Source organism: Papaver somniferum, chromosome 2 (assembly GCF_003573695.1).
Source record: "Papaver somniferum cultivar HN1 chromosome 2, ASM357369v1, whole genome shotgun sequence".
In the NCBI taxonomy this organism is placed as follows: domain Eukaryota; kingdom Viridiplantae; phylum Streptophyta; class Magnoliopsida; order Ranunculales; family Papaveraceae; genus Papaver; species Papaver somniferum.
This window is the reverse complement of record NC_039359.1, coordinates 201874142-201897510: the sequence shown is the minus strand read 5'-3', so window position 1 is coordinate 201897510 and position 23369 is coordinate 201874142. Positions and strand designations below refer to the sequence as shown.

Genomic DNA, 23369 nt, shown 5'->3' with positions numbered 1-23369 from the left:
TATATAGAGCTACCTCCGTATTTGTTTCGACTTCCATGATGACCACTTGCGGGTCATTGTGACTTTTCCAATTCATGGGGTATATTTTTGGCGGAGAAGTGGACGGGCTGCATCATCCATGATTCCATAGATCCGCTCACTACTACACTAAATACTTCTTGACCCAAGCTGTTGCGCTTATGCATTCTTGTCATGATAGTACTTTCAAATGTAGGTCGGGTCATTTTTGAATGTGTAATTGCGTTACAACCAAGGTAGGGAGTATCATGCTCGATAGTGACATGGTGTACCTGGTTCTGCTGCGGGGTTTACCGACGAAATGTTGCAGCTTTCTGTCATCGATGAGACGCTGTATGGCTTCTTTTAAGTTTCTGCAGTTATTGGCAGCGTGCCTCGCATTCCTATGAAATACGTACCATCCACGATCAACCCCAGGTGTTGGAGGGACAGTTCATCGATTGTATGGATAAATGACATCGCTTCGATTTTCCATCTCCTTAAGAATTTTTGCAAGAGGTACGTTGGGTATAGAAAACTTTGTCTTCGAAGCGTTGTTTTTTGTTGGGAGGTCCACGGCTGTTTCTACCTCTGAATTTTTGATGCGCGGAAGATCATTGTTCATTTGCTACTAGGGTCGTAGGATTTACTGCTGGTATGCTTGGGTCCGGTGCTACAAGGTTCGCGTACACGTTCTTGGGTAGCCGGGAGGCCTGAATTTCTTCCAGCGCAGTGTAATGTTCTTGGATTTCACGTAGTGCTCCCAACTTTATTGGGATGTTGTTAAATAGTTTGAAAAACAAAGGGCTGTCTTTTCTTAGGCTACGAAGGAACCCCATGATATGATTTTCTTCAGATACCTTACTAACTTCCACACACAATTTCCTCCACCTGTTGACTAATCTGCGTAATCCCTGGTCGACGTCTTGGCATAATACATATAATTTATCGAAACCTGATCACATTGAACTGTTGTGCATATACACTTCGATAAAAATCTTCAATATTTTCTCAAATGTCAGCAATGAAGCGTCATGGTGGTGCGTCGAACCATGCTACAGCTTCGTCTTTTAAACTTGAGGGGAAAAACTTGCAGAGAACTACATTATGTTCACTCCAATGTATTGGACCGTATTTCCCGACCCATCGAAGATGGTCATGAATTGGGGCATCAAACATTTCGGGGGAAGGTGTCTGAATCAGTTCTTTTACGAATGAAGTTCGTTCCGTTTTTGTCATAACCTCAGATAGACGATAACCCTATTTGATTTCACGCATTTCTTCGTACATTTCTTCTATCCTGTCTATTAACATCTGCTCCCGGAGCTTGGCATCGCCTCTTTTAGATTCGTCGTCATGAGGTGTTCTATACTTTATGCGATGTGTTCGTTCGTGGTCGTGAGACTCATCACCCTCGATAGAGTAGACAATGTCTTTGCCATGTCTTCTGTTTTTCATGCCACGATTCTCCTGTTCGAGGCTATCATTCTTTTACTCTAGCTTGCGCATCCTCTTTAATGTGTTTTCTGGAGAGCTGTCGCTGCTTCTGATGTTAAGGTTTCTCCTGAGTTAGTGCTGACATTTGTTACTGGGTCCGTTTTGTCAGTTTGTGTGGCATCACTTTTTCCTTGTTTTTTTTGCAGCTCATCCACCTGTGGGTCCTCTGCAGGTTGATGCTATTATTACTCATCCGAGTCTGGGTCGGAAGTGATATGTCCATCCACGAGGTGCTCATCGGTGTTGGTTTTCTTCTTAGCATTCCTCTGTGATTTTCGCGTGTACATCTTCTTTGCGGCGGGTTCTTCGGTACTCACCGTGTGTCTTCATCCACAAAAGATATTTTCAGTTACTCGTGCATGAGCTAATATCGTATGTACACGTTAATTGAGATCCAACAACTACATAAGGTGAAAGACTTCCCCAGTGCTTGTTCATTGTCTGATTTGACATACTCAAGATTGTTTTTCCCTATGTACCAATCCGACTCTCACTTCTCAAATAAGCGGTTACAGAGGATTCCAACATGGGCAAAAAAAGTGCAACTGTTTTTGATAGTGCAGTGTTATTCTTTTGGAAATATATTCGAAAATGGGGTTTTCTTGTAAAACAAGGGAACTTTTGATTTCTTTCTTGTTATTTCTTGTCGGTGACTTCCCTTTCAAACTAGGGCTGGGTTTGAATGATCACCGCCTTTCTAGGGTTTTGCTACTCAGTAGACATCATTAGGAAAAATTCTATTTGCTACTGAGTGATCTTCATCAACAAATGAGGTTTTGTCACAAAGTGAGAGCTATAATAGTACCAGATCTGGATTTTTCATCAAATGTTTGAGAAAACCCCAGATCCTTTGTTGTTAAGTGTAAAAGAAAAGGTGGAGAAGGATATAGATTAAGCCTAAGCTTTTAGTCTGTTAAGATTTTTCTCGAACTTTTATCAGGGTATCAAAGATACGATGTTGTTATTGAGATCTACTTGCAGACGAGCTTACTTAGATATGTTAACTTCTGTGCTCAGCGCAAAAAGAATCCTTGATGTAGAATAAAAGTCGTAAGGAACAATAAAATAAATTTCTTAGACACAAGTCTTATTCTCTCTTTGTAAGGATGTTTTTGAGTTTCGGACTTATAGATCATAGATATATCAGCCTGCTCAAAATCAACAATTATAGGTGACTTGAATCCCTTATTTAATGAAAAAATAAAGTAAAAGTGCTTTCAAGGAACCTCAATTCGCAGAGGCCCAACTGTTTCTAACGCCATATTGTGATAGCTATTTTTCTAACTATACAACCATTAGAATCTAGACCATAAATCTAAATCATGATATAGGATAAGAAGTAATGCTAACATAGAATAACATGAATATCACTAAAGGTAAGTAAATAAACATAAGTGTTATAGTGGTTCAGTATTATATCTACACCCACTTTGAATCCACAACTTTATTAATGGAGAAAAACATAATACAAGAAGAATAAGAGTTTTCTTTCTTAGAACCCTGATCTTTCACAGATAGAAGATATTAAAATCTAGCCTAGAAGATTTAGAGTTTTGCTATCTATTTATAGGAAGTTTATACACTTAACAAACCGTATCTAAATTGATGTAACTAGTCACGTGCTCCTTCTCTCTCATTCCCCACCTGAGATCGATAAGTTTGGGTCCATCCATATCTCTTCGCGCGTTTCCTGATGGGTCGTGTCAATATTGCTATGGTCGCCTATTCATACCGTTCATTGACTCTGTTAATGGTCGCTTCGTACTTTGCTCTTGCTCCTACTTGCACCTGACATGATTTAACCTGACATGCCTTCTTTATGCTTTTAATGCCTTGTCGTGTTATTCAAAGCTGCCCACTATTCTGTTTATGCATCTTTCCACGTGTCGCTTCTCTGTGGTGATGGTAGATATCTCGAGTTTGGGAAGGTAAATTTACTGGCTCTTATTCGGTCCTTCTCAGCTCTGTCCCTTCGCTACATCCACCTCTTGTGATGCTTACACGCGGTTCCTTGATATTTTACCATCACATTTGCCGTAGTGTAACTTGGCTTTAACCCTCATAATCAGTTTGATACAATTTCTAACAACTGAAAATTGTCAAATCATAGAAAATCATCATTTCTTCACGAAATTGACATGATACCTATTTTTTTGGTTCTTTATGTACTCTTCTCTAACTTCTTTTAAATATCTCTAAATTGAGATGATGATTTCGTAAATAGAAAAAAAATAGTGAAAACATAGTTTAAAAAAAGACGAGTTTAATCCAGAAAATAAATGAGAAAGAAGTATAAGAAGGGGTCGTTTTTAGTTTTTCTCCAAATCCGAGAAATAGCTTCCGGAGAAATCATAAGCAACAAACAATTGCTTCATGTTGAAGCTACTTTTATCATTTATGCTTCCCGAAGCTTATCTAAAACATGTTATCCATACTAATTTATTGTTTTTTTTTTTTTTGACTTATTTAAATCCAGAAGTAACTTCTTGCCAAACACCCTATAATTACGCCCGACCATAAATAGTAAAAAACTAAAAAAGACATGGCATTAGGACAAAAGGTGTAGTTCACTTAAAAAGTAGGCACAGAAACGAGTCGCAACAAATCCAAATAAAACCAGAATCAATTCGCAAACAATGTCAAACACGCTCTGATAAACCGGTCACCTCTTTCCTCAGCGCGCGTGAAAACTTGTTCAGGTTTCTCTTCCCCGAACGAACAGATTTGGCGACATCTCTCTTCTTCCCCCATCAAACCCAATCTCCCACGGAAAAAGAAAAAGAGAAGAAGAAACCCTATTTTTTTCAGTAACAATGAGTTTTAAATTTAGGGTTTCCCACTTTCCCTAACCTAATACTCATTATCTATGTTACATCGATCTTTGAAATCACCGAAAGGAGAGGTTTTTATTGACCATGGAGTTGTCGACGGAGGTTTCTACGACTACTACTCTAATGGAAGTAGATATTGGGAATTCTACAGAGTCTTTACAAAGATTCTTGGAATTACAAAAAGACCTATTTCATAGTCAGATTGATCAGCTTCAAAATATTGTTGTAACACAATGTAAACTTACTGGTGCTAATCCTCTTTCTCAAGAAATGGTAAGAGTATTTTTCTATTTATTTTGTTGATTTGGGGATTTTAGGTACATTTAATAAGAATTCGTCGGAAAAATTGAAACTTTGTATCAAAAACTAGGGTTTTTGTTGATAAAGTACCAACTAAGGGTTATTTTGTACGTTTGCTGACTCTTTAAATTTCTGTACCTTCTTCTGTTGTAGGCAGCTGGTGCATTATCGATTAATATTGGTAAGCAATTTTACAAATTTGCGTTTTTTGAATGTGGATTTGTTTCACTGAATTGAGATTGTGTTCCCCATTACGGATTTAGGATATGTTTGTTGACATGAGTGAAACTTCGTTGCAGGTAAAAAGCCTAGGGATTTGCTTAATCCCAAAGCAGTTAAGTACATGCAATCAGTCTTTTCTATCAAAGATACGATAAGTAAGAAGGAATCTCGTGAGATAAGTGCTCTTTGTGGTGTTGCATTAACACAGGTAGTTACTTTTCTCATGTACACGGTTGTCTATTGTATGTTGTCCTGTTTTGTCAATCACGAAGAAAATAACTCTTGTTACTCTCGGCTGTCTACTGTCTTCTATGAAAGTTTGCTGACTGTAAAGCATTTGATTGGTAATAACAGGTTCGAGAGTATTTTGCTAGTCAACGTTCAAGAGTGAGGAAGTTTGTTCGCTTGGCAAGGGAGAAGGCAATTAAGACTGATGTACCTAAGACACTTCAAGATGGGTGCTCCACTGGTTCTGATCCATCTGCACCTCTTATTGACCAAGCTCCCTTGAACTCCATTAATGATCAAGCTACCTTGAACTGTACTGATGATCAAGCTCCCTTGGACACTGTCAATGATCAAGCTCCCTCAGACCCAATAGCTGACCAGTCTTTGTTAAACCCTGTTATAGATCCAGCTTCGCTAAACACTATTATCAATCAGGCTCCTTTGAATACCATTATTGACCAAGCTCAGTTAGATTCTGTAATTGATAGAGCTCCCTTAAACACTATGGATCCTATGGTTATTCAAGAAGGACCTTCCAGTTCATTGCAAGAGGAAAACTTTCCTGGAATAGATGCTTCTGATAAAAATTTTGTTGAGAATATTTTTGATATGATGCGGAAAGAGGAGACATTTTCCGGGCAGGTGAAGCTGATGGAGTGGATCATGCGTATACAAAATGCTTCAGTTTTATACTGGTATTCACTACTTCTCATCAACGGCCTTTGAGTAGATTATGCAGCTCTATAGTTCTTTTGCTTGATATTCGTTCTCTAATTGTTATTCAGGTTTTTAAACAAAGGTGGTCTGATGATTTTGGCGGCCTGGTTAAGTGATGCAGCTATTGAAGAGCAAACCACTGTTCTTCTTGTTATTCTTAAGGTATCTATTTTGCAACACATAATTACATGTGTTTGGTAACTGTAATCTCCTCATTATATGTATCTCACCATATCATGATTACACAGGTACTTTGTCACCTTCCATTACAAAAAGCTCTTCCTCTCCAGATGTCGGCAGTATTGCAAACTGTTAATAGGCTGCGGTTTTACCGAACATCAGGTGTGTTATGTTACAATAGTTTGTATGATGTTTTGCTTTCTCGATGGTTATTTACTCTTATCACATCTATAACTACTGCATGACCTTATTACCCAACTAGGTTATTATCTATGTAGTCTGAGGCGCTGTTGGGGTGTCGCCAAGGCGTCAAAGTAGCCTCTTTTGCCTGGGGCGTCTTGCCAAGGCGTCGTCTTTCTCTTGAGTTCTTTAGGAAAACTTACTTCTCTCATGAGATATTAAGGCACAGTCTTCTATTTTGGGTCTTTTCCATTCAAATTAGAATTTGCCTAAAAAAGTATTTCATCAATATTAATTATATTTTTCTAGGGGTATTATTCCATTTTTTATGCCCAATGCCTTGCCCCAAACAACATACATGCAAATGTCCACTCTCTCATTGGATAACAAGGATGTCATGTGTTTGCACTATATATTTTCTTGAGAACTACAGCAACAACGTATTGCAACTCTAGTCTGTCGCCTAAGCTGTATTTCTTTTTTTCTTTTCTGGCTGTGACCTTTGAAACTCATTTATGTGATTTGAAGATCAGACATATCAAACAGGGCAAAAGTTCTGTTGACAAGATGGAGCAAACTATTCGTTAGAAGCCACACCTTGAATAAACCCTCCCATACGGATTCCCGAAGCAATATGCAGAGGGGCATTTCAAAAAAACAGAGGTAAATATATGCCTTCTCTTGATACAACCTTTTCCCCCGTCAATTTCTTGTAACAATGCTGTCAATTTTCTGCAGGACCTCTGAGATGATTAACAATGAAATGCAGTCGAATGTTGATATCCCTGTAAGTGCTTTATGACACTGGTGCTTTCCTGCGAGCGACGGTTGCATATTTTAAATGTTTCTTACTTCTGTTTCATGCTATACAGGAGGACATTATTGCTTTTAGTTTGGAAGGTTCAGAAAATTGCAGGTATTAACTGTTAACCCAGGGCCTTTTGGTCTGCTGAATATAGCTTCTTAAAACATATCTAGACGGTGCTTTGTTTGATATGCACTTGTTATTATTATTTAATGGAAGACCCTCAATTTGTCAATGAGATTTGCTAGACATCTTTCAAAGTATATCAAAGAATAGAAAAGAACGACCAGTCAGCTTTTCAATCTGTTCTGAAATGCAGTTAAAAGAACTTTTCAATTTTTGAAATATGCCTGCATTCTTATTTACAGGAAACAAGAACCTCCCCAGACACTAAAGTTGCTCTCAGCTCCTGGAGATGATACAAATAAGCGAAACATGCGCGGCGCATCTATCCGTATCCTTTTAAACTTTCTTCAAGGCATTTTTATCCATTTCCCTGATTATTGCCAGATCAGCATTCAATGGAAATATACAAAAAAGTGATTAAGTGGATGGTAGGCTCAGCAACTGTTATTATGTAGGTGTAGGTTGAATTCTGACTAAGTGCGTTGAAATTTATAGGTATTAGTAACCCTTATTATGGCAAAATGAACCTTGTTCTGAAGGTAAAAAAGATACTGGCAAAATGAACCCTGGAATGACATGATCTCTCTTTAATATGAACTGGCAAATAAGACCTTTTACTTAGGTGAGGAAGCTTGCTTTATTTGTATATAAGAACCAGAACGTACTATTTGTATTTGTATATTTGTATCTCAACTGTGGTTGTAGTCGCATGCTCTTTCGAAATGCTGCAGTTCATTTCCTTAACTAGTTTCAGAATCAAGAGAACGGCGAAAAGTTCTCCTAGTGGAACAGCCTGGACGGAACACCACTGACAGAAGCCTTCAGGTTGCAAGACCTGTTAATCCTAACCAAGGCCGTCCCATGTCAGCTGATGATATTCAAAAAGCCAAGATGCGGGCAATGTTCATGAGGAGCAAATATGGAAAGAGTGGATCATCCCCTAAAGAAAATCAACAGCCAAAGACCGAAGGTCCAAGCAGGGCATCAGTTTCTCAGCCTGGTCATTTGCTTACACCGTCAATTAGTTCGCCTGTGAGGGCAAAAATTGAGGAAATAAGAAAATCTTTAGTACCTTCCTCAGAAAATTCTCCTGTTAAGCCACAAATTGAGGAAATGAAAGAATCTGTAATACTTCCATCAGAAAATTCTCCTGTTAGGCCACAAATCGAGGAAGTGAGAGAAACCGTAGTATTTTCATCAATAACTTCTCCTGTTAGGCCACATATTGAGGAAATGGGAAAACCCATAGTACTTTCATCAAAAACTTCTCCTGTTAGGCCCCAACCCCAGGAAATGCGAGAATCTGTACTACTTCCATCAGGAACTTCTCCTGTTAGGCCAGAAATTGAGGATATCAGAAAACCTTTAGTATTTTCCTCAGAAACTACTACTACTTTGCTGGAAACATCAATTCGTTCAAAGCTGAGCTTGAGCCCTCAGAATCGTCCCTCACTGGATAAGTTGAAGAGGGATCGAATATCATGGCAGATGCCACCAGGTACACTAGTACTCTTTGGTCTTCTTCGTGGTTATCTTCACTGTTCATCAAATGATTTTCATATAGAAATTTTAACCTTTTCAATAAATATTACATAAACTGCAAGAAAGTGATTTATGGTAAAAATGATTTTAGAAATGCTCGAAAAGGAAGATGTGATCTCTGGAGCATCAAAGTTGTTGTTTCACGTTTTCATAGTGTATAAACCTGTGAGTTGCCTGACAGAACTTTGAGGCCAGCTTGCAGTAATGTTTTTGCACCCACTGGATTAAGTTTAAACTACACCCGTGAAAAATTAAACCCATGTAAATCAATACTTCAGGATATCATGGTATTCCTGGATTTGATCGTGGAAACATGTGAGTATCCAGGTGGCCTTTTGTAGACTGCATGTACTTCACCATCAAATGATTGCTGTTAGCTTTTCGTAGCAGGAAATCTTTCAAGTCACTCTCCAGTTAATTCTTGTTTGATATGTTTTTGGGACTCGGATGGAATGATGGGGACATAATCCATCACTGCAGATATTTGACTTGTAAAGCATTTTCTGGGATTAAAAAGGATGTCAGTATTTACCAACTGTAGTATTAGTGGATTGTATGACCTGGTTATTACTTTGAATAATCAACTGGGTAAAATAATTTTTCCGTGTAATATTATTATGGGTTACTTGTAAACACAAAAAGATAACAAGACAGAGCAAAAGAGGAAAGAGCTTGGCTAGCCAAAAATTAACCACGTTCTAATTGGTTGCTTACATAATCTTTCTTGGTTCCAGTGATCCACATAAACTTGACAAAGATCAGAAGATGGAAATTGTCAAAAATGAAAGTCTAGCCATGGTGTAGATGGTGTAAAGCTTGGGCAAATGTATAGGAAATTCCATTTCAAAATTTAGTGCTGGTTTGGAAAACTTACAAATACAGTTCAAATCTGTGAAACTTTCTAAAGCCAGTTGTAGTAGTCCTTTTTGGTTGTTATTTTATTAATTTAGTATTGTGCTGTTTTAGTTTCCTTGCTTGATCTCTTATGCCAGAGAAATTATGTAATTCTCAAACTTATACTCCATTCTGCAGAGATAAAAATCAACAGTCTATGGAGAGTTGGTGTCGGCGAAAATAGCAAAGAAATTGAAATTCAAAGCAACAGGATCAGAAGGGAGAGAGAAACTATCTATCAGAGGATTCAAGATATCCCATCTGATCCGAAGAAGCCATGGGATCAGGAAATGGATTATGATGATACCCTAACCCCAGAAATTCCAACAGAACAACCTCTAGATGTTGATACTGCAGAAAATAACTCATCTTACCATCAAGAAACTGTGACAGGACCTTCCACCTCTTACTCGGTTCCTGTTAGTACTGGAAGTGTTGCTGCTGAACCAGAACCTGATCTTGAATTATTGGCGGTGCTTCTCAAGAACCCTGATTTGGTTTTTGCATTAACTTCTGGACAAGGTGGAAATATTAGTAGTGAGGAGACAGTTAAGTTGCTTGACATGATTAAGAAAAATGGATTAGGCCAAACAACTGGTGTTTCAAATGGGTTTGTTGGCGGGAACCACCCTACGAATATGGATATGACATCTCTTCCTTCTCCAACTCCTCCATCAGAAATTAGAATGGTTTGTAATGTGAACTGTTAATTAACTTTTATGTATCTTCCTAAGAAACGACCGAGGTACTGGTTTGATATTTATCATCCACTTGCACCTGAGTGAGCAAGGCCAGAACTCGTAATGCCTCCATTGCCGTTGAACGGCAAGATTATGAACATCTTCACCCTTCCATTAGTGGGTCAAAATTTGTCCCAACCATTGAGGGGTGCAAAACCACTGGGTTTCTTAGTATTTCAGTCGTAGAGTTCTTTTCTATTCTTTTTTAACTTGAGTTTGTGCATTTGCAGAATCGATGGAGGTCAGAAGTTGCCAAGGACCCCATTGTTGCTGCGGCTCACACCATTTCTGTATCAGACCAGCGCCACCCAACAGGTCTAATGCAGCCTGAAAATTCAATATTGGAATACCACATGCAGCAGGCGCAGTCAAACCAGCATCATCAGCCAGTACTGAATCCTGAATATTTTGCGTCAGGACTAACTCAACAGTCAAGCCCACCCTCTAGCTTTCCCAACCAACAAGCGCAACTAAGAACTAACCCTTATATTAACCAAGTACAACAACAATCCACCATCAGTTCACTGCAACAAAGTATTCTGGCTACAGCATTGCCATTGCTGCAACCAGAAGCAGCATATAACTATGGGCAAGTGCATAATCACAGCATGAAGCCAGCCACAGTTCCAACTTTACAAGAGCCAGCTGCTCAAATGTCATGGCAGTGGAATGAAGTAAGCAGACCTTCGTGGGAGAGAAATGAGTACGTGAGAGAGCAGGATATCCGGTATTCAAGTCCAGATAGTAATATGGACTATGGAAATGGGTGGGATAGTACTGGTATTACTGGCGGTGGAGGTGGCCGTGGCAGGAATTCTAGGAATTCTAATTTGTCAAGGAGACGGGATTTTGACCGTCGAGACCTACCTAGAAACGGTGGGAGTAGGACTTGGCGTAGATGATTTAATATGAACTGAATGGAAACCCAAAAATAGAAAAAATATACATTATTGTCGTTCAATGATCATTCTTTTAAACGTTCTACTGTTCCGCCGAGATCAATTTTTTTTATCTGATTACTGAGCCCAAGTCACTATGGGCTCGAATTTGAAAGGAAAATACTTCGCAATACAAACCATCATCCAACGAAGGAACCGGTTTTTAGGGACTACTCAAAAATGGAGGGGATTACTTTGTGATAGGAATGTCTACCCTATATTTATAAGGGGTGTTCTAAAGTGTGGAAATGACTAACCTACGCTTCACCTATATATATAATCACCTCCTACCATCACCACCACCTATATATACATATATATATATATATAACCACCTCCTCCCATCACCACCGCCGCTCACCACCACCGACCACCTCCAATCACTACCACCGCCACCTTTATATATAGCTTAATTTAAATCATTAACAAAATTAAAATCAAAATTATGACAATCCCATTACTTTTCATTCGTTTTTCGTTAAAAAAAATGAGAAGTAATCATCAAAATGAGTTGAAAATGGAAGTTACAGAGAGAAGTTCGGCTAGGAATTATGCGAATTTTTTTATCGAACTAGCCGAACTCAACTTTAATGGAGGTTTTTGTTGTCAGAGAAAAATTCGGTTAGGACGAAAAAAAAATGTCCAAGCCGAACTTATAGTTCGGTTACGTCGCAAAAAGTTCGGTTACATCGAAAAAAGTTCGGTTACATTGTAATTTTTTTCTCCTAACCGAACTTTTCTCTGAAAAACCTGCATATTGAGTTCGGTTACGTCGTAATTTTTTTTCCTAGACTCCTAGTTCAGTTACATCGCAATTTTTCTTCTTCTAACAGAACTTTTCTCTGAAAGAAAAAACTCCATTAAAGCTGAGTTCGGCTACCTGTGTTTTCAGAAATATTAGCCGAACTACACTTACAGATGGGTTTGGCTACCTGTTCTTCAGATGTCGTAGCCGAACTTTTTTAACCAAACCGAAATTAATTTTTAAATTGTTCATTTTTAGGAATGTTTTGGCCAATTCAAGCACCATTAACTAAATTTGAAGTATTCGTGAGTACCCAAAACATCATATTCTTGTTGTGGCTCTTAAAGAAAAAGATCTTAACTTTTTTTTCTTCAAAAACCCTCATCTTCATTATCATCTTCATCTTCTTCTTCTCCCTCTCAATAATTCTTCTTTTGAAAAAAAATCAACTTATTAATTTAATCTCACTAATCACTAATCATTATGCTAATTTAATTACCAAGGGCAAATTTGATATTAAAAAAAACTTAGATAATGGGTGACTCATTATTACTTCTAATATCCACCCCAAAAAATGGAGAATAGTCCTCCACCATTTTTGAGTAGTCCCCAAAAAATGGTTCCAACAAAGCCTCCTCCAAAAGTGGTCTCCTGCTCGATATTATACCTACTTAGTACTTACTAGGAAAAGTGGAATTAATTGATAATTTAAATCATGACATCAAGTTCTTCTTTGACAATAGTTTTAAGCCAAAGAGGAAAAATAGTAAACCAACTTTGGTTTGCTCTGGTTGATCTGGTTTTTTGTGTCAGACAATTAACAACCTCATTAGATTCTCTAGCACAAAAGTGCATTTCTAGAACCGAAAATTTCCTAATAATGTTTTACAATCACGAATAATATTGTTGTTTGTCCATCTCACATAATCATCATTTTCAGTAATAGCTTTCACAATGTTCAAGCAATCTCCTTCCAAGTGCAGGCATTGAATATTATCTCTTTGCGCCATCTTAATTCCTTCTAGCGTTGCCAGGGCTTCTGCCTGCTCTTCATCTTGAGCTACCCTAGCTGCTGATATTGCATCTCGTTATATTTTCTGTTGCAAAAAATATAATTCGTCCAATACCCATATGTTTACTTTTTTTTCACATACGAACTATCAAAGTCAATTTTTTTCTACCCCTCCTTCGGAAGCTGCCAAGAAATTCTATTTATAGTGCTAACTGTGTTACCATGATCAATTATATGTCTTTGTAGATTGTTCACCCAATTAGTAATGTCTCTGGTGAAAATTCTCACAAACTCACAATATTAACATTACGACTATCAAAAACTACAACACATTGAAGTTTCCAGATGTGCCATAGTGTAAAATTAACAATTCTTATACATCTACCAATATTTGAATTGCAATTGTTGTTGTAGTTCAACCAACCAGTGGACAATTCTTTCACCTGCTTCCCAAACCTGCAATATTAGAATCAATAACAAACCACAAGTTCTTAGAAATTGCGCATTCAAATAACAAGTGGTTAGCAGTTTCATCACAAATCCGACAGAGAGGACAGGTGCTAGTCATATTTGGAACAAACCTAGATAGCTTACTCTTAACTGACAAAATCCTGGACACATCTCCACAGAAAATGCTTTAGTTTTTGTGGAAGGTTCATCTTCCAGAATTTTTTCCATGGAAAACCATCAACTTCCTGACCATGCACCTCACTAATTATACATATATATGCAGTTTTAACACTGAATAAGCCATTGTAAGATGGTTTCCATCTTATTATTGTTAGAGAATTGCTCGATAGAACCCACCAAGCGTTGGTATGTCAAGTTTGGTTGTCATATTTTAGTATCAAAACTCATCTAGAGTCGCTTGATTAATTACTGGAGTCAACTTCGTTTAGATTAGTCTAGAAAGTCTAAGAATGTTGAGACTTACAAGTATTACTCTGAAGACATGAAGAATGTGAAGAAATAACGAATATAACGAAGACATCATCCTTCCACTTGAGTTTAGTAATATTGATTTGACTTGTTTTCATTCCCAACGTATCTTTCAAGTCACTTTATATTGAAACATAACATGCGAAGCTATATTTATGACACTCTATTGATTAGACTTAGCCATAGCATTATGATCAAAGTATCAAGGAATTATATTGAATGACGAAGTATAACGCTTATCTTTTGAACGTCGTAAATACGACATCAACATAATCTATGTATTTACTTACTTGATTATGTGTGGGATATATATGTGATTTCATCCTAGGAAACTACATATTATTACATTGGTTTAAGGAAGTAGATGTACGAACTTTTTAATCGAAAGGGATATCAATAAGTGTGTTGGTCCGGTTTTCATTGAAGAATATTTGGATGATCAATACAAGGTAACAAGGTAGAACCGATATTAACTTATGTTGAGAATCAAAGTAGAAATGATCTTAACTTATGTTGAGAATCAAGGTATAACCGATCCTAACTAATATTGGCAGACAAGGTAGAACCGGTCATAACCTATATCTAGTGACATGGTATAACCGATCATAACTAGTATTGGGAAGCAAGGTATAACCGGTCATAACCTATATTGAGAGTCATGGTATAACCGATCCTAAATTAGTTTGGGATTCATGGTAGAACCGGTCTCAAGAGCAAAACCGAGTTTCCAAAATTCACGTATTTCTTTATGATGTGTGTGAATTTGGAATTAGGGTTGGCTAAGATAGGAAACTTCCAGATGTCGACATTATTTGAACATGTGCATAACTCTTATCATTAATTGTCCAAAGATATTCCTTGATGCTCAAGGTGATCCCAAACCGAAATAATTGAAAGGCATTTAATTATGGTTTTCGATTATATATATTTTAATTATCATCAATTAAAGCATATACTCTAGAAAATGATTATTAGTTAATGTGCTAAACTAATAATTTAAATTTTCTAAGAGAGATTTCGTAAATATTGTTTGACATTAATAGGAAATAGGAAAACTGAAATTAGGTATTTTAATACATATGTTGAGAGTATATTCAGTTTTGGAATTTCCTTGTTGTCCAAACAACCTTGGTATATAAATACTTGAGTCCGCATTTCTTGAAAACTATCCTAAGAGCCAGAAAAGCTTCATTCATGTTGTTTCTGGTGGAGCCGTCTATCCGGAGAGGAAAGTACCCTAATTAGGCGAAATCTCTTATGGCCGCTCGTTTAAAGACTTCTGTAAAACCAAGAAGCTTTACAAGTAACGTTGGTGGGAAACTAGATAATTGCATTCTTATTTAAGTTTTCGATTATTTATTTGATTGTATTAAGCCGTTACAGACTCTAGCCGACAATAAGTTAACTTCAGACTGAAATGTAGTTGAGCCCTAACCAAGTATCACACCGATTAAGGTACAATCACGTTCCTTACGCCTCTTGAATCTCGCAAGACTCTGCGCACTTGATTTCCCTAGCTGACGTTCCTTACATCCTAGAAGTTTCTACGACCCAAAGTCGAAGACTTATAAAAAAATATGTCTCCCACAGATAAGTCTATTCTATTTGTTGTTTCCGTCTTAAGATATGGATCAAGGTGAACAAGAAACTCAACTAATAATCCAGTCTTATACTCCTAAAGAGCAGCCTAAAGTATTAGTCACTCACAGTAACCTAACTGATTAACACAAGAAGTTATTGTAGAATCACAAGAGTCTGAGACGAAGAAACTATTGTGATTAGTTTTTATATCTTACTTATCAGAGATAAATCACGAGAAAATATTAGAGAAGATTAAACTCAATACGATAGAAAAAGTAAGATCAGAATACACAACTACAAATAAAATAGTTGGACCTGGAATCACGAATCCCAAGCAAAGTCTTTAAGTCGTTAAACCTAGTAATGGTTTTCATAAGAACTGGGAACCTATGTTAAGAGAGAATCGACTCTAGTTTGCAACTAGGACACACAAAAGTATCAGCATTAAGTTTTCCAGATTCTAGAGCTTCTTCTTCTATAGTCTTTCAAATCAGGGTTACTTACAATCAAAGCTAAGATAGCTTATTAGCAAAGCAATTAATATTCACCGTTAGATGAACTCCGGATTTAAGATTCAATCTAAGTTTTCTTAGAAAATAAGAAATCAATCTCCACCGTTAGATGGTTTAGCTTGATACACACAAATGAAATATACCTATATTTGGATATGGATGGACCGTATCTAAACGTGTATAACAAGTTGGCTGAATAACAATTAACCGAAGTTAGCCATATGAACACTTTTAGCTTAGCTATATTCATCTAACACTTCTAGACCAAATCTGATAATTAACCAATCATGATAGATAATCAAATATAACTAAATGTGTTTTAAGAGAGTTGTTCAAATGTTCACGATCTCATAGAAATATCCATCAAGAATTTGAAACATATTAGGCTAGGTTTGTAAGTGTACAAAGTATTTATACAAGAACCAATTCATGAACATAATGGCACAGTTTGAAAATCGAGTTCGCATACCTTAAAGCATTAATAATCTGTGGACTTCAGTTCGCAAACAGAGTTCGCAAACGAACCTGAGTTCATGAGTATAGACAATAGGTAGCATATATATTATGTGAACAAGTTGTCATACTTACCGATTTTAGAACCTAACCACTGAGTTCGCAAACTGAGTTCGTGAACTACCGTTTTGGACATTGCCTAGTTTTACCGTTCGCAAACACTGTTCGCAAACCACAGTTCCGGAACCATCACAGATAAACTCGTTCGCAAACAAGAGTTCTGGACCTGAAATTCACAGTTGGCATATGGGGTACGCATATTGTGTTGTATCCATATATTGGTAGTAGTTTTAAAACTCTCGTTAATCAATTTGAAACATCCTTAGAAGACAACAACGGTAATCTTACACATACCTCTAGCTTCAAGTAATTTTCAAATGATTATTTGATCAATACGAAACGTCCCGAGTTAACATCAAATGATTGTCTTACACAGATCATGTAAGATTTTCAAGGTAATTTTCACATGATAAATCTTGACTTAATATTTAGTTTCCAAATGAATTGTTTACAACTAACATTTTCAAGTGGATGATGAAGCATTCTAAGATTTAAACTCATATTTTTAAAAATATATATACGAGATAAACTCGACTCGAAATTTCAAATGTGTATAACACAAAGTCTATATAGCCATATGGCTTAGTCTCATTAGAAGATAAAATTGAATAGACTTCTGAGTGATAGAAAAGTTTTAGTCTCCACATACCTTTGTCGTCGAAGTTCCTCCAAGGTCTTCATTAGAACTTCTTCTTCAATTCCGTGAAGTCTAATGCTCAACCACACACTTCTATCCTAATCCGAGACATATCTATAAGTAGACTAGAAATAAAGATATAGTTTTGATCAACTAAACTTAACAAACAAGCTTGAGATATCAACGCTTGCGAGTTCTACCGAGCAGGGCTCTAACAATCTCCCCCTTTGTCAATTTTAATGACAAAACTATCAATACATATAGATTACATAATAAATAAACTTTGTAGCTTTTGATGCATCATGCTTGATTTCCTTGGCTCTTCAACTTCCTTGAATTCTTCGTTTCTTCAAGTTCTCCATCGATTCTAAATGTGTTCAACTCAGCATCATTGTTGTTGAAGATTTGTAGCAATAACAATATGAAAAAAAATGTTCTCAATCATTGTTATTTAGTGTCATAGTATTATTATGTTAATCAAAGTCAATTTATATCACAACTTTGAAATAATACTACGGTGATATGTATCACTCCCCCTTAGTCAATACTTCCATCTTTTGCACAATAGGTAAAATCTATAGAATGGAATCCACCCCCCTTATATAATGATCCGTAAACTAGATGTATGTAGCACTACTAAATAATTTCCCCCCTCTTTGTCAATATAAATTGGTAAAGGTACTAAAACTATGGGATCGTCATGAATTCTCAAAATATAATTCATGACTAAAGATGCATATTAACTTTTTTTAGATGATTTCACATAGTCGAAATTTAGTGTATTCATCAAGAAGTTTATTAAGATACAAGTTAACCCTTACATATTCCACAACCGCTCTCCCCACTAAGATATAGCACTTAAGCACAAGTTCATTTAAGAATTCTCTCCCATTTGATGTCATTCCCAAGAGAATAACATGAGCGACCTTACTTTTACGAGAAAAGAAGGATTTTTTTGGACATTAACAAATCACATGGATTTGTATCAAGTAAACATCGAGTAAATTAACCACAAGAAGATCCTTTTGATTAATTTAATCAGAATCACTCAACATAAGGAAACTTACAGAGTAAATATATTAGTTTCACATAAAGTGAATTAGGGAAAGATCAATACTGAGGATTATCTCAAAAAGTTCATTCTACCTTTTATCAATATATGCATAAAGACATAATAGACTTAACTCTTGAGCATTTATGAGATAATAGTGTTGGGGCTTTGTTCCGAAAACAAACCCAAGTGGCTGAAATTGGACTTTAGGTGACTGTTTTTGAAGCAAAAACAATGATCTAATGTTGTCAAAAGCGTGGCTAAAGGGAAATTTCGGGTTTGGAATGTCTATAAGGTTTACTTGGATTAGGAAACTTGTATGACGGTTTGGAGGAGTGTTTTCAAAGTTTAGGGTTTCCTAATTAAGGTGTGAGGATATTCTTAGAAGTTTTTTAATACTTAGAGACCAAGGATGTAACTACTATATAAGAGGAGTTATATGGTGAGGAGAAATTATCCTCTCAAGAACGAGACTGGTCGAGGGTCACAACCGTTGTGTCCTACCATGGTTGGTGATGGGGAAAAATATATGTGAGAAGAGTGACTTGTAGTGAGAACGAGTATGGGAGAAATCTAGGGTTTTTAGGGTTCATATGAGGGAAGATATAATTCATGATGTTCTCATCTAAAGTCGAAGCAACTATGGCGGTGGAGGTTTATGGAAGAAGAAGAACAAAGGAAGAGGTAAACTCTTCGTAATATGTCTTGTTGTTTCTAACGTTTAACGCTAGTTGATCGTATGATGTGTGTCTATGTAATAACTTGTTATGATAATGAAATATTCTTGGGGTGGTTTTGGCTGTGGATGTAGTCTACAAAGGTGAACCACATAATCTTTGTGTCGTGTGTGATTGTCTATTATCATATTGATCATATATTTACGCTAGTATTATTCGATCATGCTAATCTAAATATGTAAGAGATGGATTCGATCTAAGTTATCTAAAGTAGGATGTTTCATGGAATTGACTTCTATGGTAACATGCCGGTTCGAGATGAACGTAAACTCGGTTTCCCGACAAATAGCACAAAACATAAAAACGTAAAGCTACATATATCTCATAAGACATTTACAGTATATAAAACCAATAAGATTAAATACCGCAAGTTCATCTTCCAAAAAACTTAGAATTTAAACAAATAAATCTAAAAACATGCAAGATGAAAAATGTTGGAAATAGCTTGTGCAATCACAATATATGCTATACCAAACCCTAGTTATCTTTCTTGAACATAAGAATAAATTCTCACAAAAAGTTTCCTAGACATTATTAACCAAAAACCTAAAGACAAACCAAGAAACTCAAATATAGTCAGCAATTAGAGATCGAACAAGGATAAGATCATCAGATTCTTTCTTCAGTTCAGTCTTCAGAAAATCAAGGATCTTTGTTGCAATGGAAAGTTGATCATATACAACCTTAATATCTTGGAGAAGATTCCAAACCGAATTAGATGACATCTGAACAGGTCTATTGTCTTCATGATCGCATGCATAATAACAGGTTATGATAAGAGGATTCTCATGAAAATCAATAACCTTTCCATCTTCAGCTTTGTTTTTCTTTTTGCTTCCATCCATAGTGCAGTTCATGTTATCACAAGAAGATTTCTTGAGTTTCACGGGCACATATACATATAAGAGATAAACATCAACCTTATATATATATGATACCTAAGTTAAAAAAGAACTTGGAACAGATTGAGTTCTCTCCAAACATAAATTCTTATTACAAATGGTATTAAGAATCCTATTTCAGTATTAAAACCATACATCCGGTTATGAACCTTGCACATGGGCCGTATGTAAACGTGAATTATAAAACTCAGTACAACGTATCCAAGAAGCCTACAAAAACACGTCTTGTGAATAGTTTATCAATAAGGTGTTTAACCTTGACCAAAACATCTCAGCTCAATAAATAAATTTAGAGCACAAGAGTTTTATTGATAGGCATATCAATTCAACTGTCTTTTTTAAGAAACATGTTTGAATGGAACATACTTATTGAAGCTTTATTGCAACAAAGGGTATTAGCTTGATCATACACACATTTAATTGTAAAAATTGTCAGGATCAAGGCTCAACAATAATGACATCATCTTCTCTTTATTCACTAACAACAATTCTTGTACAACTTAGACAACCTTGTCAAGAAAGAAATGACTTTCTTAAGAATATTGTGCACCCTCCCATGGTCTCGATGGAGGAAGCACAATCTAGAGCAGTAAAGTTGTATATTGATGAGATAAATGCCCATCAACAGAATTAACTTCCTTTCCCTTGCATTCTTGTGTAACAACAGAAGTACCTAAAAGGATAGTTTCAAGAGAATTATTGGGAGAAGAAGAAGAGATACCTGATGCTACCTTATTTGCCTACCTAATGTTGCACTTTAGTCTATTGGTACTGGTATTGAGTTATGAAACACGATTATTGATACGAATGTATTCAGGACCAATTAAACCTTTCTTTCCACAGCTTTCTTCAAAATTAGAAGGTACTTTGAAATGACTACCTTTTTGCAGATTAGTCTTTCTTTTTTATGGAGCATCAAAACTTGTGATTGTCCTTATAATGTTGTCCTTTTGACAATCGTTACTGTTGATACATGAAAAATAATACCCCGTAGCGGGACTAAGGTGCCCCCAAAGGGGAAGCCAATCAAACATGAGATATGGGGGACTTGGGGGCTAGGCCCAAGTCCAATAGGAAAATACCCATGGAGCAAAAGGGACAAGAAAGGAATTAATATAAAAAAAGAGGTTATATTAGAGAAGGGATGGCGTTAATAGTAATTAAAGAGGTTTAAGACACGTGTCATGATGTCACAAAAGGAGAGGCTTTTGGAAAGTCTATATAAGTAAGGATAAGGTATAACAGAAAGCAAGTTCTCTCTCTTACCATTACTAGAAAAGTGTTATCATCAAGGTGTGACTAGGACGGGTAGAACCAAAATGATATTCCACCCTCAACATTGGGCGACCACACTCGGAGGCTCGTGCCTAGTTCACCATGACACACCCAAGAGATACTAGCTCGAGCGCTTCAAAGAGTCGACCATCCGAATGACCTCTCAACCTGGATGAGGTAACAATATATGAGAACAAAGATAGCGAAGAAGAAACGCTAGTTCAAAATATCGTCAACCAACGATGAATGAACCCCAGAATAGAGAAGCAAGCGCAATACAGGAAAAAAAACACACAAGCGACCCAGACGCAGAAGCCCCCATCCCTAGCCCTGCAGGATATACAAAGAGAGCTGGAAGAACGCGCACGAAGAAGGCATGAACTGGAGGATTGGATAGGACAAGCCGTAGCGGCGGGCCAAAGAGCTTCCAAGGAAGTAACACAGGGCGAAGGACACAAAAAAGTAAAATTAACAGCATCATCAAAAGAAGAAATGGAAAAATACCTAGAGTAAAACTATCACGTGGTAAAGCAAGACAACCATCATCTTACGAGTAGCCCTTATCCAACAAGTATCCGTGAGTACCAATATCCTGAAGACTACGCGTCCCCAAAATTCAAAACGTACGGAAGACAGGAAAATGCACGGGAACACCTCGACCAATTACTACCAGCAATGAACGACAAGGTCTCTGATGGGAAACTGTGCCTAAGAGAATTACCCAAGTCACCAACGGGAAAAACATTCACCTAGTACGACAACCTAAAGGCGGAAAGTGTGGATTCTTGGCAGACCATGTCCGCACTCTTCCTTGGAAAATTTTATTCAGCAAAAAGAAAGATCACATCAATTGACTTGAGACGGGTGGTCAGCGGACATGAAAAGAAATAAGAAAGTACATCTTGCGTTTCCGGCGCCTTGCACTAGACTGCCACGAGGATATCAGCGAAGGAGCGCTAGTCAAAATATGTATGTGGAATGATACCCGCCTTCAAAGGGAGCTTAATAAACTTCAGATTCCATACTTTTGTTGAGTTAGAAGAAGCGGCAGAAAGGATTGCCGACTGTGTGGAAGAAATGTGCGTAGACCCTACCTGGAACCACGCAGTCCACACAGTGTATGAAGCCCCGCGTAATGTAAGTCTCAACACTAACAGAGAAAAGAAAGATCAGTTTCGAACACCTGATGGAGACTTGTTAATAGGGTAAAATGTGGGAAGGAGGAACTATCCCTAATCACAGAAAGTACTCCCAAGGTGTAGAGAGGTTTATGAGAGGTAATGATGGATTAATGATATCTCAATTAGTGTGCCCTTTTCCCTTTTATAATGTCCATCTTATGAATAAGTGCCCATAAGATTAACATATTACTAAACTACCATTTCCCTTTCCTTAAGTTAATACCAAACCCTAAGAGGCTTTCTTCTTGGGCTGAAGCCCATCCAACCTAGCATAGTCTTGGATAGACTAGAACTACCCCATCCTAATGGGTTAGGCCTAGTCACCTAGTCTCTCCATCCTAAATGGGACCCTTGATAGGTTAAGGGGCCGTCTATCTTAGGATTGATTATTTTCATGTATCAACATTAGTCCCCTGACTGTTTGATCGGTCAAAGACCATGTCAACTGTCACATGTTGATGTGGCGGTTTAAGTTCATGACCCTTGGGATGCTACGGTTACTGGCCTATCCAGTAACCGCTCCCTCTTTTACCTCTCTATAAATAGAGAGGGCCTCGCTTCCTCGATTATTACCTTTTCACTGCCCTTTTCTCTCTTTTCCTTATCTCTTTTATTCATCATGTATGATGAACCGCCTAACCAAGACGCGCCCCTCAGGAAAGAGTCGTACACACTGGAAGAAATAAGAGGTAGTCCCCAGCTTAGAGACCTACTGCGGCTGCCCGCGACGGACGATGACACTATTCTTTTCCCAGCGGATGACAATTGGACCCCACGCATGATGAATCCCCATCCATTTCCACCGCCCGGTTCTGATAGATGGCTCATCTGTCCCCAAGAGGAATCTCCTCCTATACCTTCCTTTGAGGATATGCCCCGTTTAGATGTTCATAGGGGAGATTATGAATTTACTTCAACCATCCTTCCTTCGTCTGCTGAATCTCACGCTGCTTGGGATCCATGGGTACATTCGTTCTAATCCGTATCATAGGAAGATTATTCGTTCTTTAGGTATAGAGGCCGCTTT

At 37.3% G+C, this 23369-nt stretch overlaps 1 protein-coding gene across 1 annotated transcript; it reads left to right on the top strand.

Annotated features, from left to right (window-relative positions):
• Positions 1-4086: 4086 nt before the first annotated feature.
• Positions 4087-11241, top strand: LOC113350233 (homeobox protein LUMINIDEPENDENS-like). The gene is made up of 13 exons (XM_026594347.1): positions 4087-4598; positions 4779-4806; positions 4925-5055; positions 5202-5770; positions 5861-5954; positions 6041-6134; positions 6686-6815; positions 6891-6939; positions 7025-7068; positions 7326-7411; positions 7838-8581; positions 9658-10208; positions 10490-11241. The coding sequence occupies exons 1-13, from the start codon at positions 4410-4412 to the stop codon at positions 11159-11161; spliced, it is 3381 nt and encodes a 1126-aa protein (XP_026450132.1). The 5' UTR covers positions 4087-4409; the 3' UTR covers positions 11162-11241.
• The last annotated feature ends 12128 nt before the right edge of the window (positions 11242-23369 follow it).

Bases quoted from the DNA above. Each gene is read 5' to 3' on its own strand.
- LOC113350233 (XM_026594347.1), top strand. From the start codon at position 4,410: ATGGAGTTGTCGACGGAGGTTTCTACGACTACTACTCTAATGGAAGTA. The intron at 5,056-5,201 runs GTAGTTACTTTT...TGGTAATAACAG, and splicing joins GTGGTGTTGCATTAACACAG to GTTCGAGAGTATTTTGCTAG. The intron at 5,955-6,040 runs GTATCTATTTTG...ATGATTACACAG, and splicing joins TTCTTCTTGTTATTCTTAAG to GTACTTTGTCACCTTCCATT.